General features: G+C 31.4%; 1 protein-coding gene across 1 annotated transcript; it reads left to right on the plus strand.

Moving 5' to 3' along the window:
* The first annotated feature begins 242 nt into the window (after nt 1-242).
* Nucleotides 243-17,954, plus strand: LOC115875550 (RNA-binding protein cabeza). Its single transcript, XM_030891042.1, has 11 exons — nt 243-401; nt 716-892; nt 1,390-1,545; nt 1,661-1,724; nt 5,194-5,222; nt 11,095-11,207; nt 11,456-11,614; nt 13,191-13,365; nt 15,189-15,353; nt 16,096-16,282; nt 17,810-17,954. Exons 1-11 carry the CDS (start codon nt 392-394, stop codon nt 17,871-17,873), a joined length of 1,299 nt encoding a protein of 432 aa, XP_030746902.1. The 5' UTR covers nt 243-391; the 3' UTR covers nt 17,874-17,954.
* The last annotated feature ends 1,184 nt before the right edge of the window (nt 17,955-19,138 follow it).

The following is a 19,138-nucleotide window of genomic DNA, read 5'->3' on the forward strand; positions in this document are numbered from 1 at the left end:
TAATGAAAAGTATTCTCTATTTTTTACTAAATATTTTAATAATTAAAAATGTTTTTTTTGAAATTTATCTTATACGCATATTTTTATATATGATATGGAACTCTTCAATAGATTAGCAAAACCTTTGTAGCAACATCAAATCATATATAATTCTTCGATAGTGATCAGGTAGCAACATTTTTATTTCTGCCTCTGTGGTAACATTTTTTCTACGAATTTCGGTCTTTGGCTACGATTACTACGAATTACCAGTTCGCCACACCGTGGCCTTGTGCCGTGGCCACACCTCCAACGACGCTTTTGGGCGATAGATGAACTTTCTATTGGTCCGTTTTTGAAAACGTTTTAAATTTTTCGTTCCCGTCGTTCATCGTTTGCAATCGCCGGTAAAATGGGAGACAGTAAGTAAATTATTTCTGTTTAATCCTTCAACGTTTTACATTTTAATAAACCAAAATCGTATTGATAAGTTTTAATCTTTAACCGGCTCTGAATATTTTTGCGTTTGAGAGCAGGATATTTAATGGAATAGATGTATATTATCATTGTTTTATTCATAATTTTTTGCATTTTATATATTTATGTACTTTGATATTTACCATGTTTATTAACGCATATTAAAAATCCTATATTTACAATCTAACTGAAAGAGTTTTCATTACAAAATGGCTACCGGTGTATTTAATGGTATTTAAAGGAAGATGCATCTTTTTAGATTACGGTGGTGGAGGATCTTATGATTATTCACAACCTCCCCCAGCTGCTACTGCTTATCCCAGTTATGGGGGTTCACAAGGCAGTTATGGCCAACAAGATAACTCATCCTCTGGAAATTGGGTCTCACAACAAGGGGGTGGCAGAGGTAACTCTGGTGGATATGGCGGAGGCCAAGGTAATTATTGATAAATACTTCCAGTATTAAGTTTACATTAATTTGTTTTCATATTTCACATTGTCTTAAGTATTTTTCAAATTTGACATAGGCATAGAAGAAAGTTTTTTAAGTAACTTTTTTTCTACCTACTATGTCAAAAATTAATTCTAAGAATGATAGTCCTTGCCTTTAGTTTATAAATGTAAGGGTAGAAAATCTATAGAACATTTTCTTATTTTAGATTTTTTTTTTATATATGTATGTCCCAGATTGTCTTTACAAGAGGAAAAACTTTTATTATGGACATAAAGCTTCATTCAGATGATAACAAACTATCAGAGAATGAAAATGAAATTATATTACCATACAAATACAAACGCGTATTGATTTTTAGGACTTTTCAATTATATTTTCACATTTTAGAACAAGCAAATTTTTTTAAAGAATGCATTTTTTTGAAAATGTCAAAAGTTTTTCCTCTTGTAAAGATTGTATATCAAAAAAAAATTGTTTAGGTGGCTATCAAAGTAGCGGAGGAGGAGGAGGAGGATATGGCGGCCAAGGAGGTGGAGGTGGATATGGAGGCCAAGGTGGAGGATACCAAGGAAATCAAGGTGGTTATGGAGGTGGTGCAACAGGAGGATATGGTGGAGGTGGTGGTGGATATGGAGGTAAATTCATTTAACAGAAAAAATCTTTAACTTTATGTTTTGAGCCAAAATGTTCATTGAAATAATAAATTGCCAAAACTGTATAAACCTATTTCTTACTATTCTGTTTTATTAGGAGGTATGAAAGATCGTGGCAATGACCGTGGTGGCAGAGATTTAGATCGTAGAGATAGCTATGGGTAAGTTCAACATCTCATTATTAATTCTTATAACATTGATATGGATGTAAACTGATTTTTAATTGTCAGATGCCCTAAGAGAAACAGAATTAGTGTTTCCATAAAATTTGTGTAAGGTTCTAATGTAGTGGGTACCTACAACAGTTTTTTTTCTTACTAGGTCATATTAAAAGAATTTTACTGTTCAACATTTAACTGTATTCAACATCAGTTTAGTTCATATAATTTCAAAATGTAACTTTTCAATAAACAGTAATTTGCTTTTCATATAAGCTTAAAAGAAGGGTTTTAAACAATTTTTTTTGACATATGTTTTTTTAACTGTAGGTATATAACCAAGCAAATCAGTTTCTTCACGTCTTAAGTGTATTTATGCATAATTTAAAGTTTATTGTGTTAATAAAAAAAATTATATATATTTTATTATTCAAAAATATGGATAAAAAAGTAATGCGAAGTTACTGATTTGATAAAATTAAATCATTTTCTATTTATGTACCTTGCCTTATATTAAATTTTGTGGTTGAATTTTTCAGAAAAATAATCACGTCTTTTTTTCTGACTGACTGTATACGTGCTTAAAAATATAGGGGGCGTTTCTCACTTATACAAAATTGTTCGTAGAACAACTGACTCCAATTATTCTTTGCGTATTTTTTGGTATTATAACTTTTCATTGGCTTTAGATTGGTTCTACTGTAAGTTTTTTTTTACTATAAAATGCGGCTTCTTGTTCCCAATGTGTGTTAAGAAACAAAAATAATTCTTATCACTAAATAGAGGATTTATTTCTTTTGAGTGTGTGAAAAGGTACACCGACAATCTTATATTTCAAAATATAGAAGAAACGTGTTCACATGGTTAAGAGAGAGAGGATTATATTTTAAAATATATTCTGTAGAAGAAAACATGCTAAAAATATATGAGATTTAGAAGTTATCTCTTAAGCAGGGAATTGTTAAAAATGGGTTAGATTTGAAAGTATGTATCTAATTGTCTTTTGTACATATACGTAGAAGTATATAAGCTTATCTTTATATAGACTTAATTGCTAGGTTTTCAAAAATGCTGATTTTTACATGTAGGAATATAAACCTTGCAAAACAGTTTTTCATGTTTCAATAAAAAGGGTTTTTCACGTAAAGTCTCGTTGACACGGTCAAGGTAAACTTTGCTGAAATACACTTGGAAGCTTTGGCTGATATAAACTGACTTAAATCGGTTGATACAAACCAAGTGACGCCCAACCCCGCGCGCGCGCGCAGCATCCAAGTGTATTTGAACCAAGTATACTTTGATTGTGTCAACTATGCTTAAGTGGTTCATTAAATGCGAAAAAATAATAAAAAAAACATTAAAAAAAGTACACTTGGAATTAACATTAACCACATTCAAGTTTCTATTTGAACCAGTTGTGAGAAAATAATTGTATTCATTTTGCAATGTAAATATTATCAGGGTGAGTCTTAAAAATTGAAAATCTGGAATTTTTTTAAAAAAAATTTGGAAATTTTTAGAGAGAATCTTTACTTAAAAAACATAATTTCCTGATAATATGGCAACATAGGTCATAGATTGAATTTACAAGAAAGAAAACCCAGAAAAGATCCGGTGGTTCTCAAAATTTAAGCAAAAAGTTTTTTTTCCGAAATTTTCACTAGTAATACCACTAGAGGTCAAATTATTTCCGAGCTCATGAAATTTTTTTCGAGCTCATGAATATTTTGAAAATTATCCCGAGTCGAAGATAAGGGATAATTTTCTAAAAATATTCATGGAGCGAGAAAAAATGTCCGGATTTAATTTGACCTCGTGAGGTATTCGGTAAGAAAATTCCACACCAAATTGTGTTTGTAAATCAAGTAATTAAAATGTATTTTTCGATTTTTGGTCGAATTGATTATTTAGTTACTATGATAACTAAGTGACACCCAAACCTAAAAAACTATTTCAGTTTTGAAGCTGTCAAGCGGCACGGCTTAAAAAAAATGTTTCGCTTCGGTCATGAAAGCAAAGAAAATATTCGCCAGGAGATTAAGCAGTTGACACCCGCGAATACGAATAGGAAATCGAAGTCAAGCGTATGGAAGCAGTTTACAAACTTTCATCTCAGCTTTGTAATTGAAATGTATCAAAATTATCATCTCAAAAAGATATTCTGTCATTATAAACGTCAAAAAATTTCCAGTATAATTCGCTGTTGGGTGCCCACAAGGAAAAAATTTTCACTAAAATTTATCCGTTGCCATGGTGATTTGTCAAATAAAGACGTTTTGATTGGTTAAAAAAATTACAGGTGTGGAATTTTCAAAGTAAAATAACTCGGTTATTTTGGACTTAAGCTTGATTTTCATGCATCCGTTGTCCGACAATACGTTGATACGATATTAATTTTATTGGTAGAATTTATTTGGTTAGAAAATAACGCAGTTTCTAAATTTATTGCATTTTCATGCCTCCGTTTATCGGATATACGCTGGTGTTATTTTATATTCGATTTTTCTATTTTATATTTTTATTAAGGTTAGATTAAATTTCTCAAAAAAGTGTCAAATCGCCCGTTATCGTGTGAACGGGCCCGATGACGGGCTGAAGTAAAATCTTTACGGATGAAAAGTGGCGCGAAAACGCTATGACCAATCAGAGCACCGTCGGACCATCGTATCAACGTATAACGGATGCATGAAAATTAAGCTTTATTGGAAAAACGGTAAAGAGATGTTTATTTTATCGAGATCTGCCAGCCCTGGAAATATTAAGACTCACCCTGTATATTTTGTTATTCAGATTATGAACAAAACAGAATGTAAAATTACTAAATTGGTAACAAAATAATTTTTATGCAGCTTTATATTATCATATATGGTTGAATTTTTCAGAAAATAATCACGATTTTCTTTCTGACTTGACTATACCTGCTTTAAAATATAGGAAGCGTTTTTATGAAATTTCTCTTTTATATATATCAAAAATTAAAAATCTTTGATTTTTTGTTGTGGTTTATTTTTTCTGGTGTAAGATAACAGTATTATTTTGTTCACAATATGCGTTATAAAACAATAAAAATAATGTTTTGCCACTGAAAGAACTGTAAAGTGGTAATTATTTTAGGTGTGTAAAAAGGTATAATTACGATCTCTTTTATATTTATATTTCAAAATATAGAAGAAACATTATTTGTTTACATGGTTACAGAAGACATTTTAAATATAATTGGTGGTGTATTCCCTGAGTTTTTTGAACCATAGACTTATCGACTTACTTAACTAACGTGACAATTACAAGACTCAACAAAAACTAGGTGTATCATCAAACAAGAAGAAGATTGTCAGTGTTAACAAATATCGCAAAGGTTGCGCATGCCCGAGTTGGCCAAAGTAAGGGTCAGCTGGTGGTATTCCCCCCGGCCTCGAGAGGCTATTTTGGTCAGTGTTGAAGCATTTACTCATGAGGTTATCTTCTGTTTTAGAGGCGGCAACCGCGGTGGTTATGGCAAAGGTAAAAGCACCAAGTCTACACACTTGGTTGCATTTTAATTATTTTTTACTTATTGTATTGTTGGTTTTGATTTTAAGCGTATATAAGGTAGAAAAAAGTTGTATTAGGTGAACATAAAATATTTTTAAAAAATAATTATTTGGTTGCAAGAATGGTTTATTATTATACAATAGATGTGCGTTTCGAGTATGAATATCGAAAAAAATGTTGGTCTGAGTTATAAAGAAAACGCTAATTTTAAAACATTTGAAATGGTACTTTTTACTCAGCGTCCATTTACGTATAATACTGAAACAACTTCAAATTTATGATATTGCATGCTGATGAACTGTTTACAGTATGTTTGTGTGTTTTCAAACAAAACAAAAAAACAAGTAAAAATGTTATTTTGAAATCTAGAGTTTATGCTGCTTTAGGATCTTCACGAATTTAATATGCGTTAATAGAGACCAGCACAGTATGTATCCCATTTCAGAAAATGGAAATGAATCTGATGCTACCGTAAAACCAATTTTTATATGTATTTCGGACTTTAGATTAGATCATAGTATAATATAATCAAAGAGTTTTATGATCAAACATACTTTGAGTGGTGACAAATAAGCAAAGCATGTGAATTTCATTTGCATTTTTAAGTCCAAAGCTCCTAGTTCATAAATATTTTTGAAAGCGCAATCTAAATAAGATCTGTTCAAGTGTGATGACATAGGTGATGAAGTATCATTTTATATCATTCGATTGTGGATAAATTTAATACAAACTGCCAATGGACTTAAAATTGAGGCTGTATGAAAATAATTATGAATGGATTTGATGTAGACGAAATTTAAAAAAAACTATTAACGCGGTTACTGTAATACTATATCTTTACATTACCCGTATATGAAACTCGAAATTTTACAAAGGTTCTACTATAACTTGAATAATTGTATGCCTACTGATAAGTTATAGTGAGGTACTTATGCTATGGAAAAATCAAAATTATACTACAATGTTTTTTTTTCTGTGAAATTCGGACACCATTACAAAGACCTTGTATAAAAATATCACAAACCTAAATGATAAGCAATGTATATATTATCTAAATTTTTTCAGTTTGGTTGTTTAGCATTCATACATGAGAATAAGACAATACGATGAACTTAATGCATCACATAGAAATATATAAAAACAGGAATACATGGTCTGTCTATTGAGCAATATTAATAGCTAAACCAATTGCAGTGTAATTTTCTGGAGTTTTTATCTGTAAACATCCACAGCTCACTTAATCATAAGATACTGATCATATACATATATTTTATTCAAGATTTGGTCATTAGAGGCAAAATGTATTTGACATAAATATATAGAGTATATATATACCGGGTGCGTCTCAAAAGTGACTCACCCCTATAACTTTTATTTTTTCAAATAAAAAAACGAGATTTGGTATGTTAGTATAAGACTTAAATTAGGATTGACTGACGTATTCATTTGTTTTTGGTCACTTCCTGTTTCACTGGAAATTACTATAACTTTTCATTTTTAAATGACACCCTCTGTATTGTTTTACTTTATTTGATAAAAAATGACATTCTGAATAGAATACCATATCATAATATGTCAACTTTTGACATTCTCGCTTAATAAAAAATTCTATTTTAAATTTCAATCTAGAGTGTCATAGGTATGTTAAAAAAACTAATTTGTAATCGAGGAGCCTTGAGAAAATAGATTTGATCGTCTAAGGTTTTTAGTGTCTTGTCCTGGCCGGTTAAAAGATACCCAAATCGTATTTTTAATTATATTTCAATTTTTTCAAATGCAACGAGGGTGGCTCGTTAGCATATTTCGAAAAAGCATTTTTTTACGAATAATTTGATACCACACACTTGGTATTTCGACTCAAATTGTCGTTATGAACCACTTGTTACAATTTCAAATAAACCATATTCGAAAATGTCAAAAGTTGACATATGATATGTCATTCTATTCAGAGTGTCATTTTCTATCGAATAAAGTAAAAAAATTCCTAGGGTGCCATTTAAAAATCAAAAATTGTTGTCATAATGACCGAAAACAATCGAATACGTCAATAAATCCTAATTTGTGTCATATACTAACATACTAAATCTTGTTTTTCTAACTGAAAAAATAAAAAAGTTATAGGGGTGAGCCACTTTTGAGACGCATCCGGTATAGTATAACTTCAAAAGTCCGGACAGTCGCTAGCACGGGCACTCCAGTAATCCGAATACTACTATTATTTGGACATTATGCAACATTTGCCCCAAAAATCCGGGTGCAAAAACATCATATCTGAAATCTCAGGCTTCCCAAGCTATACAAGGAAAAAAGTTTATATTTTGTTTATGAACTGAGTCTGCATTTGATTATTAGGCATGTTAGACGTAATGACACCAATCAAACGAGCAAATAAGACTTACACTGGCCGAAAATTTTAAAATACCAGAAATCTTCATTCGTGGAAAAACTCCTCAAATTACGGAGCAGATTATGTTATTTCAAAATCTGCAGTATTTGCTGCAGACATAAACACAAAGAACAATGCAATTGAGTTCATTAAAATGAAAATTTAGCTCAATGTTGAAATATCAAAGGCCGACTAACGTTTATGCCACGTTTCAACGCTGCGAGGAATCAGGTTTTTATGGGAAGAATATTTTTATATTACGTTATAAGTGGTTCCAGTAATCCGGACGCTTCGATAATACAGGTGTATACCGGAACGATATCTGCCCCGACTACTGAAGTTATACTGTACTCTAAAAAGTTTTGGTTTGGTCTTAAATCGATATGTGGATATGTGTTATAACAGAGTTTTTATCATAAATTGTGAATTGCACACATTTCTGTGGGAATTCTTCTTGAATGATGGAACTGAATTTTGTGTGCAATATAATAATAGTTTATTGTTTATTAAAGATTCAACAGTAATCGAAGGTAGTGTAAATTACGAAACTAAGAAACGATGGATGTACATTCCGATTTGAAGTGTTAGCTTAGATAGGTCTAAAGGTCTAACAAGGATTACTTCAATATGTATTAGCGACGTCCAAAACGATTATATTTTATGATAGAAATTAGTGTTACCATTTGAATATGACATGATGCGAAATAAATTTTCCAAATTGTTGCGTGAAGAAACTTTTACATTAACCACAAAATTGTAAATTAGAACTAGGTTTGTTTAAAAACCACAATGCAACCGTTGTTTTGAAAAACATTTGAATTGTCCAGTTCATAAAATTATGCGGCCAAAATAATCAGTTTAGGTTAAAACATTAAATATGTTTGACTACCAAGCAAGAGATTCATTCTTGAATTCAAATTTTCAAAAGTTTATTCGTATAGTATGATTAAAGGATTAATCCAAAGATTTGAAGTTTAAATGTTTTAATCTAGTAGATGAGTTTTTTGTTAAATGTTGTATACAGGGTGGTTCATGATGATTGTACTTAATGTTTATGGAGATCAGATAGTTCTAGCATTTCTTAAAATATCAATTACTAAACATACCAAGCTCAAGAACCTAACTAATAACTGGTTTATAAAATAAATAATTATTAAAGAGAGTTCAACTAAAAAATATGTTGTAAATTCAAAACATTGTATTGCACTTAAGGCCTCCCTTAAATAAGGAAGTTACTTTTTTTCCTGATAAAGGTAACGTTGCATAAAGACGTACTAGTATATGAATCCAAAATATTACAAAGTAACTAAGAATTAATAGTCATTCTCCATAAACCTGTCACCTGTCATTAACTTAGCAAAATATTTGAAATCTGATCTTTTCATATAAATATATTCCTTTAATCTACTATATTGAAATTCTTGATGCTATATTATATAGATATACGATATAACCTTAATTATCAATAAAAGAATAAATATTATATTAAAACTTAAGTTTTAAGAACATATTTCTCTAGATATTTTGATGGCGACAAAAAGACGTGGTTTTAAACGTCAAAACCATTTGGTATTCAAAAATATCTGCACTTTAATTATTAAACGAGGCATAGTTTAGTGTTCATTAGCAGATGATCACAGTATCTTCCATATTGAAAGACGATAATGGTTTTATATGTGAACAATATGAATAAATTACATCATTAATTTTGAAATCAGTATATGTTTTATATTGTATGTTCATAAATCATAGGCTCTGATAATTAAGGTTTTACTGTATATCTATGATGAGCTTTTATCAAACTAGTTACGTATGTGCGCCACATATATCTGATAATTGAGCGTCCGGATTGCACAACGACCTTAGCGCGTGGCCGCGGGCGGCCCAGTAGGCAAGCGAGACATCGACGCTTTGCTGCGCGCCGATTTAACAAAATAAATAATTTTAAAACTGCCGTCATTTCGTTAATAATTATCGTATCGTGTTGATTTTTGCATAGAAATACTCATGAGTCTTTAGCGCTTCCGACAAGCCTAAATAACTCGATTATATTTTATATTTTCGATTTGTTTACATTGCCCGAGCATATTATAACTTTGAGATAAAAATCTCTGTTATAAATTTTAAGACTGACAGATATGAATACTATCATTTAATTAGTTATCCATTTAGTTACAACATATTCAAAATTTAGGTCTATCCGTTTATGCTAGCAGTAATAACGAGTATAAATAAAAAAAAATGGTCAGTACAACGCTCGCCGTTTTTAGCGCACGTTTAGCTTTGATCAGATGACAAGAACATTATCATTGCCAATATCATTCCTGGTTATAATGTAGTTGTTTTTCCTAAATATTGCATTGTTTTAGATTAAAAAAACTTGAATTATGCGGCTTTTTTGCGAGAGTTACCGGAGCTGCGTTAATAAAGAGATGGCTTTCGTCATCGTAATGACGTCAATCATAACCACAATAGACTGTGATTTTACCTCGCCACGAAATTTTTTGGAAATATTGCACTTTCATTTATCCGGATTTCTACTAATTTTTGACCTTTCTTTTCGGTCGCATTTTCCTCTATTTAATAATAAATAATTTAAAAAAAACGCACAAATACTACTTGTAGTAAACAGGCTGTGGCATAACTTTTCTATACTCAGTCTAAACAAAAGACTATCGCAAATACTGTCTTTCGATTGATGTACATAGCCAACTCTTTATTAACGAAGCGCCGGTAGCTCTCGCAAAAAAGCCGCATAATTCGACTTTTTTTAAGCTAAAACAATGCAATATTTTGAAAAAAGAACTACATTATAACCAATGATAATGTTCTTGTCATTTGATCAAAGTTCAGAATTTATTTTCTGTAAAAATAGTGCTAAAACTAAACCCAAAGCTAAACGTGCGCTAAAAACGGCGAGCGTTGTACTGACCATTTTTTTATTTATACGCGTTATTACCGCTAGCATAAACCGATAGACCTAAATTTTGAATATGTTGTAACTAAATGTATAACTAATTAAATGATAGTATTCATATCTGTCAGTTTTAAAATTTATAACAGAGATTTTTATCTCAAAGTTATAATATGCTCGAGCAATGTAAATAAATCGAAAATATAGAAAATAATCCAGTTATTTAGGCTTGTCGGAAGCGCTAAAGACTCATGAGTATTTCTATGCAAAAATCAACACGATACGATAATTATTAACGAAATGACGGCAGGTTTAAAATTATTTATTTTGTTAAATCGGCGCGCAACAACGCGTCGCTGTCTCGCTTGCCTACTGGGCTGCCCGCGGCCACGCGCTAAGGTCGTTGTGCAATCCGGACGCTCAATTGGGTATCTCATTTAAGACCTTAGGTTAGTCTATTTTAATATGTTATTGATAATCACACTTAGCCCATCTAAATAATTTTGTTTTATTGATAAATTCTAACTGTAAATAATTTACAGCTGATGACGGTAACCTGGTGGTACAAATCGATACAATATTTGTTTCTGGTATGAATCCTGACCTGACTGAAGATGACATCGCCGATCATTTTGGATCAATTGGTATAATCAAGGTTAGTGTTTTTTTAGATTATTTTTAGTAATGTTACGAAGATATGCGAACTGCACTCTGTGCTTGAATTTAATTGTGTTCAAGTCCAATTTTGATGTTACGCTATATAAGAAGTCAGGTGATATTCATCTGCTATTTATTAATTTATATAGTAGACCTATTCCGCCTGTAACACTTCCTCATGAATTATCAATAATAGATTTTCATAGTTGAATTTATTATAGAAAATATTAATAATTGTTCTATTAGTTGGACAAGCGCACACAGAAGAAGAAAGTTTGGTTGTACAAGGACAAGGCCACAGGAGCGTCAAAGGGGGAAGCTACTGTCACTTACGATGATTCGAACGCCGCTCAGAGTGCCATCTCATGGTTTGATGGTAAAGAATTCAAAGGCTCTGTGATTAAAGTACGTATAGATTGAAATTTTGCATATGAATAAATAATTTTTAAAATGTATGTGGAAGTTGACTATCTTTACTACTAGTGAAATTTTTAATAGTAGTAATAGTGATATCCACCCACATAAGCTTGCTGAAGACAATTCTCTTTTATTTATTTAACTGGCTTTTCATTAATATTTGTTTTGTTTCTGAACTCCTTTGAAAAAAAATCATACCATGCATAAAATATAAAAAAGCTGATAAGAAATTGCTACTATTGAAATAAATCAACACTCAAAATGATTTAGATAATTTTAGAACTCTTAGAAAAAAAATACATTTTCTTGTTAATTTGATTTACATTTAGAGGGTATTAAATTAATTATTTTAGTAATCATTTAAATAAAAAGATTGTAAAATACAGCTTGAAAGAGTGGGAATGTCCTCTAAAATCCATTGCAAAGTTGTTACTGTTTCTGAGTATAATTAATTGTATACAGGGTGGTCCGAACTGTATTCCGGAAACTTCGGCAGCATATTCTGCAGATAAAAATAAGTAAAAAAGTTTGTATAAATATATGTCCTAAAATGCTTGGTTTCGGAGATACAGGGTGTAGAAGTTTCATTTTTATTTCGATTTTTTCCAAATAATTTCTGAAGTAACGTCAATATTTCGATGAAAATTAGTGTCTGGGAGTTTGGTGACACGAGAAATTTGATTTTGATGTCAAAATGGCTCCTATTTGTAGGGGGCGCCACCTACATGTGTTTTAAGTGTTTTGAAGAGTAAGAACTTTTCGTTCGTACCTGTATAAAACTACTGACTGAAAAAATATACATTTCCACGACTTTCTACGTAAAAAATGTCTCTTGGTAAAAATCGCTACGAGCAACCGTTCTGAAGATATTTAGAATGGAAATAGTCAATACATGTCATTAATGACAAAAAATAAGCACACGGTGAGTATAGCTATTTGACTGAAATAATAAATTTTTATTTTTTTAAATTAATCATAATTTTTTCTGCGAAAAAATGACGATTAAACAATTTCTATTGAACTTTTGGCACAAAAAGATTTCAAATTTATGATTTCAGTTTAATAACTATTTAGTCGACATGTTTAATTATGTCAATGATGACAGGTATTGATAATTTCGATTCCAAATATCTCGAGAATCATTACTCTTAGCGATTTTTACCAAGGGACCTTTTTTATGTAATAAAAGTCGTAAATGTATATTACCACTCAATAGTTTTATATACGAACCATGGACAAGTTATCTTCAAACCAATAAAAAATATGTGGAGGTGGCGCCCTCTGAAGTAAGTCTGTTGACATGAAAATCAAATTTCTCATCAAAAACTCCCAGACATAATTTCATCAAATATTGATGTTACTTCATAAATTATTTGGAAAAAATCGAAATAAAAATGAAACTTATACACCCTGTATCTCCGAAACTAAGCATTTTTGAACATACATTTATACGAACTTTTTAACTTATTTTTATCTGCAGAATATTCTGCCGAAGTTTCCGGAATACAGTTCGGACCACCCTGTATAATAATAATAATAAATGTTTATTAATCACATAATTTAGGTACAAATGGCGACAAAGAAAGATAATTGGAGTGGCGGTCGCGGAGGTGGAGGCGGTCGTGGAATGGGAGGTGGCGGCGGCGGCAGAGGAGGTGGAGGCCGTGGTGGCGGCGGTGGTTTTGGAGGAGGTCGCGGAGGAGGCGGCGGTTTTGGTGGACCACGTGGTGGTGACCGAGGTAAATAAAATTGTTTGTAACACAATCCTCAATAATAATTATGTTTATACCGGGCTAGTCATCCAATTATCATCAATATGTGGTCTGGATTTTAATGCGTGTGACAGAATAATATAAATGACCAGTGAACAGACAGAGAGACAAAATCAAAAGCAGCAAACCGTTTTTTTTATGTTTGTAGGAAAATGTGCGTAGAAAAATATAAGCTATTTTAAAAACTTTTATGTATACTACTGAAATGATAATATATCTAAACTAAATATCCATTACAGCTGTAGTAAAATGAGAATGGTGAAAAATAAAGTTCCAACCCTAGATGCAACATTTTTTGTAAACGCCTACTTGTGCGGTTGGAAATTTCGATGCAAAATCCGGCAATACCGCATAGAAGAAGTGTGTCGACCCAATTTTTATCTCTTTTTAATACATTCGATTTTCCATTAAGCTGTCTACATCACTGTCTTAATGTTAAAATTGAGACCGCACAGTTTCGATGACCAAATCGGTATACCGTGTGTCGGATCGTCGACCTGAACATAGGAAATGCCATGCAAATTTTAAAAATAAAGAATGCGTTTTACATGAGGTTTATTATGTTCAGGTTAGCGATGCAACAGACTGTATATTGTTATAGTCTGTAAAACGAATAACTTTGAATTTGACAGTTCCCGCGGGCTTTTCTAGTGTAAATTTTATTAGGTTAGCAACTTGCGGCCATGCTGATGCAATGCCGTCTCTAATAGAACAGCCTCCGAGCGAGATTTATTACGTCACGCTATTTAGATACTACGGATTAATTGTTGTAGAATACATGGAAAACATAATTGTTCCTCGTATATGTAATAATTTTTGGATTATATTCGACACTATTTTTTTCATATGACACAACACTGATGAAGGCTATAAACGTTAGCTATAACGTTTTTTTAAACCAACAAAAATAATGAAAACCCAAATAAAAACTTAATCAGCGTTTTCCCCGAACCTAAATTCCAAGGAAATCAAAAATTTTAGAATAATTTTACAAATAAAATGACAGCGATCTTTATTGCATAGCCATCGCTGACGCCTTTTTTTCTATGATATTGTATTATTTGCAAATATAATTTTTCGAACATTGATGCTTGCAAAATATACATATAAATTTTGTGAATGGAAATAATAATATATCACTATTAGTAGATATTGAGTGTTTTTTGTTAAATTAGATCGATTTTCAAACCCCAAAATTTAAAATATATTTTACATTTTACCCATTATCTTATGTACCTATTCATTATTTGTATATTGTAAAACATTTATTAACTGTATATTATGTATATTTCATGTAAACTATATCATTCTTAAAATACAAACCAAAAATACGAGGAATAATTATGTTTTCCATGTATTCTACAACATATTTATTAATCCGCGGTATCTAACTAGCGTAACGTCATAAATCTCGCTCCGAGGCTATTCTATTAGAGACGGCGTTGGTCTGATATTTAGAAATGTCAAAGGCTGATGACACTTTACTTTTGTCAGTTATGACATTTCGCGTTGATTTTTGCAAGAAGAGGAAGAACTGTCACTTGTTTTATTATTTTCCTTTTCTATTTCACGAAAGTAAAAAGAGTTACCTATCTGATTCGTTCAGGCACTCATTTTAAAGAATATCAGTAATTTTTTGGACAGAGAGATTTTATATTTGCCATCTTGGTAAAAAATAACGGTCGAAATTCAAAGTTATTCATTTTATAGACTATAGTTTGTTTTTGAAGGTATAGAATCTTTCAACTTATTTTTCTGTTGAGATTTTATATCTATTATCTTTCTTTTAGATGATTCATTCTCAAGCCGAGGTGGTGGTGGAGGCGGTGGCGGAGGCCGCGATCGTGAAGCTCGGGATGGCGATTGGAGATGTCCAAATCCGGAATGTTCTAACACAAACTTTGCTTGGAGAAATCAATGTAATAGATGTGGAAATGACAAACCCGAAGGCGCAGGTAAGATGAATATAATATGTCCAACTTGAGAGCGACAATTCTGTCATTTTTTGAATGTCGTCTTGTGGAAAATCTTGAGAAATAATATCCCAGAATTTTTGTTATCTTCCTCTTTAATTATTTTTGCCATTAACTCTCAGTGGCACTATTTAGTTTATTTTATTAGTTAATTATATATACAGCATATACTGACTGGTTAATTTATTAAAATTCCTCTCTCGCTCTCGGCAAAAGTATTATCTCTGTTAAAACACACCTAAACCATAAAATATGGTTGTGAGTGTATCCTGTCTGGAGAAACATGTTTTTATATGGAAAGTTTTATTCTTTAATCCAGATGAAAAATATTTTGAATACCGTCCTTATATAGTCCCTTTTCTCGCTAGACATTGGTTTAATGCTGATTGACTGATTATACAGGTAGAAATAATAGTTATTTTTTTTTTCCTTAAAAACTTGTGGACAAATTGAGCAGTAGCATTCCACGCCGTATGATAGAAATGATAAGAATACTCATTTTTTTGTCGCACTTTTTCAACCGAAAATGTGCACAAAAAATGCACTTAAAAAATTGTATCTTCTCTAGCAAATACTTCTTTTATGAACTGAGTCAAATTAACCAACTGAACTTTTTTTTCATACAATCATACGGTACTTAAGATATATATATTATATAATAATTATAGTTTATAGTGTAGTGTAATTATAATGTTAGATAAACAATTTGAATATTACCTTTCAGGTGGCGGTAGTGACGACAGACGTGGGGGCGGTGGTCGCGATAGAGACCGCGGAAGTCGTGGCGGTAGAGGTGGCGGCGGCGGTTTCCGCGGAGGTGATAGAGGACCGGGAGGCGGTCGCGGAGGTGGCCGAGGAGGTGGAGGCGGCGGATTTGGAGGTGGCCGAGGCGGCGGCGGCGGTGGTGGAAGGTAAGCATCTTTTCATTGATTGTACAGAGTAATCTAAACCAAGGGTGGAACAGTACCTGTATCTTTAATGTTGTTCTTTAAAAAATTATTAATCTGTCTTTCGCTACTCCTACTTGTTTGTACAGAAAAGAAAATGAAGAAATATTTGTGGAAGCGATAAACATGTTTAACTATTTTATGTTTATTTACTGTTAGCTTATGTTTAAAAAATGTTTTGTTCAAAATGATTTGTTTTATTTTAACAAGTTTTGAGTAATTTCTTGAGTAAATTTTTAAGAAAGTAAGAAAGACCATCAATTGTATTATCAATTTGTATACCGTTGACACAACTTTTTGGTAAATACTAGACATTTGAAACAGGTTTCAAAAAATGTTTCGCCTGTGCCACTTTTTTATCCGCTCGTCCTCTATTTTTTATTTTGAAAGTTGGCAACCATAAGTATACATACGTGGATGATATGCGCGTTACTTGTAAGCTGATTCTATTACATCAGCTGTTTTATCCAACTCTAGTTAGAAGGCTTTGTAGCATCCAAGTAAGTTCGCGATCAGCTTACTTGGATGTTATGCAGCATTCCAACTTGACTTAATATGATATAAAACAGTTAATACGATACAAGCAGTGTACAAGTGAGACACTCGCCATTTTTATAAGTACAGTTATATGGCAGCGTCCAAGTGTTCTTGGTCCAAGTACACTTGGACTGTGTCAACCTTCCTTTACGGGTTATATCAACCGTGAATATAAGTAATTTACAAAAAAAATAGGAATACACATCAATAGTTATATGTCTGCCATATGGAATTTTTATATAAATAATAATTTTATAACAAAAATATTAAAAATAGCAATCATTAACACAATACTTCAATTTTTTAAGGCTTTCAAGCTACATAAACAATTTACAAAAAAAACATGTATTTAAATTATTATCTCGTTAATCTCTGATTTTTCTAGTTTTTGTACAATAGCATAACAATATCTCTTATCTTAAGTACTAGAAACGTGCAAAGTCATCAAAAGCGTTACTTCTGTTTGATGTTTTGTGTCATTTCAGTGTCATTAACCAATCCTTACAAATATTCTTCCATTTCTTTTGCATCTAGAGTCATTTTTTATGTCCGTTGCATTTATATTTGTTAGGACAAAAGCACAGCAAAAGTATATCAGTAATGACTTTGGTATGGCTTGTATTCTGGTATCAGTGGCTTTGTATTTTGTTAACATGTTAAATAAAAATATGGTACAATAACTCCTCTCTCGCTCTCGGCAAAAAGTAAAAACAATATTTTTGTCTGATTTCCATATTGAGGAGAAATTATTGTCTCTGTTAAAACTCACCTGATCCTTAAAATATGGTTCTGAGTGTATCCTGTCTGGAGAAACAGCGTGATACCAAGGAAAGCAACTTGTTCGCGGTATTTTACTAAGAAAACCAATTTATCTAGATTAACTGGTGTTTACAAAAATGTAATTTATTTTGTTAAATTATACATAATTCTAATTCGATTCTTTCTTCTTTTTAGAGATCGTGGAAGTAGAAACAGTGGTGGAGGAGGCGGTGGCGGTGGCCGACCGAGACCGTATTAGGTTTAAATTGCTAATGATCAAAGAAGCATTTAATTTTAAATTTTTTTGTATGTGTTATCTGTCAATTTATGTAGAAAGCAATTTTTGTAAAAAAAAATACGCCTCACTTTAAATTACATGTTTTGTCCTTTAGGGTGTCATAAGACAAAAAATATATAAGTATTATGAAATTAAAATGTGTTTTTTTTTAACCCTTTCATATAATTATATCTAGCAAAATCTAGTCACTAGCTATAAATGATTAGAGCTATTTTGGTAAAAGTTCGTTCAATTTTTTGGCTAAAATGAAAAAATGAATAAGTTTTCTTTTAAAAGTTGATTTTCCATAGTGTATTATGTTTTTATTGTTAATAGATTTAAATATAATATTAAAATTGTTGACCAAGCGTTAGCCTACTAGTCCGTCACTAATATTTACACATATTAAATGCCACTTTGTAATAAGGGTAAAGCTATTTCATGTTAGTTTTCTTTTTGATCCGAAATGCATAAATTATTCCATAATTCCCCCTTTTAAAGCACGATGTAGCTCAGCTGACGTGTCCTTAACCTTTCGTAATACACGTACTCTAATATTACTTAGCTACCAAATAAAATCAATTTTTTAGATACCTGGAAATACCTATGTGTAATTTGTATAAATACCTTTTTAGCTAATAATTTAAATGTTTTTACCAAACCAAACAAATTATTAGTACACTGCATGCATATTTGAGTTAAAATATTTAAACTTGTTTATGATATTATACTACAGGGTTTTTTACGAATTTAAAGATCCTATGTAAATTTTCTTTAAACTGCACTCAGTAGAAGAAATATACAAAGACAAAAATGTTGTTTTAATGACTATTTTAAGCTAGATTGTTTTATTTCAAAATTACTTGATGGATATAATGTATTAAAAATGGAATAGCTGTTTGAATATTCTGTTTTTGATTTGGGTATCAGCGTTTTACAATCCCTTACAAGGCGATTAATATCCACACACCACATTTGAAATCTTGCTGTAAACAATTTTTGAAAAAAGTGGACGATATTTTGTAGATGCCAACAAAAATACTTGATTTTTCAAAACTTCTTTTCAAACGTTTTCGAGAAAGTATTTTAAGACGTCTGGCTGCCGATACCCGTTGCGTTCACTACTGCGCATCGGAAGAAGATCCTATATTTTTTATTAATTTAGTCCTATAAATTCTAGTATTGAATATAAATCATAGAGATAAATCGAACATGTCTCCATAGCGCAGTGCGTAGAGTTTCCGACC

The sequence above is a fragment of the Sitophilus oryzae genome, unplaced genomic scaffold (genome assembly GCF_002938485.1).
Source record: "Sitophilus oryzae breed Bouriz unplaced genomic scaffold, Soryzae_2.0 scaffold_1389_pilon_pilon, whole genome shotgun sequence".
Classification (NCBI taxonomy): domain Eukaryota; kingdom Metazoa; phylum Arthropoda; class Insecta; order Coleoptera; family Curculionidae; genus Sitophilus; species Sitophilus oryzae.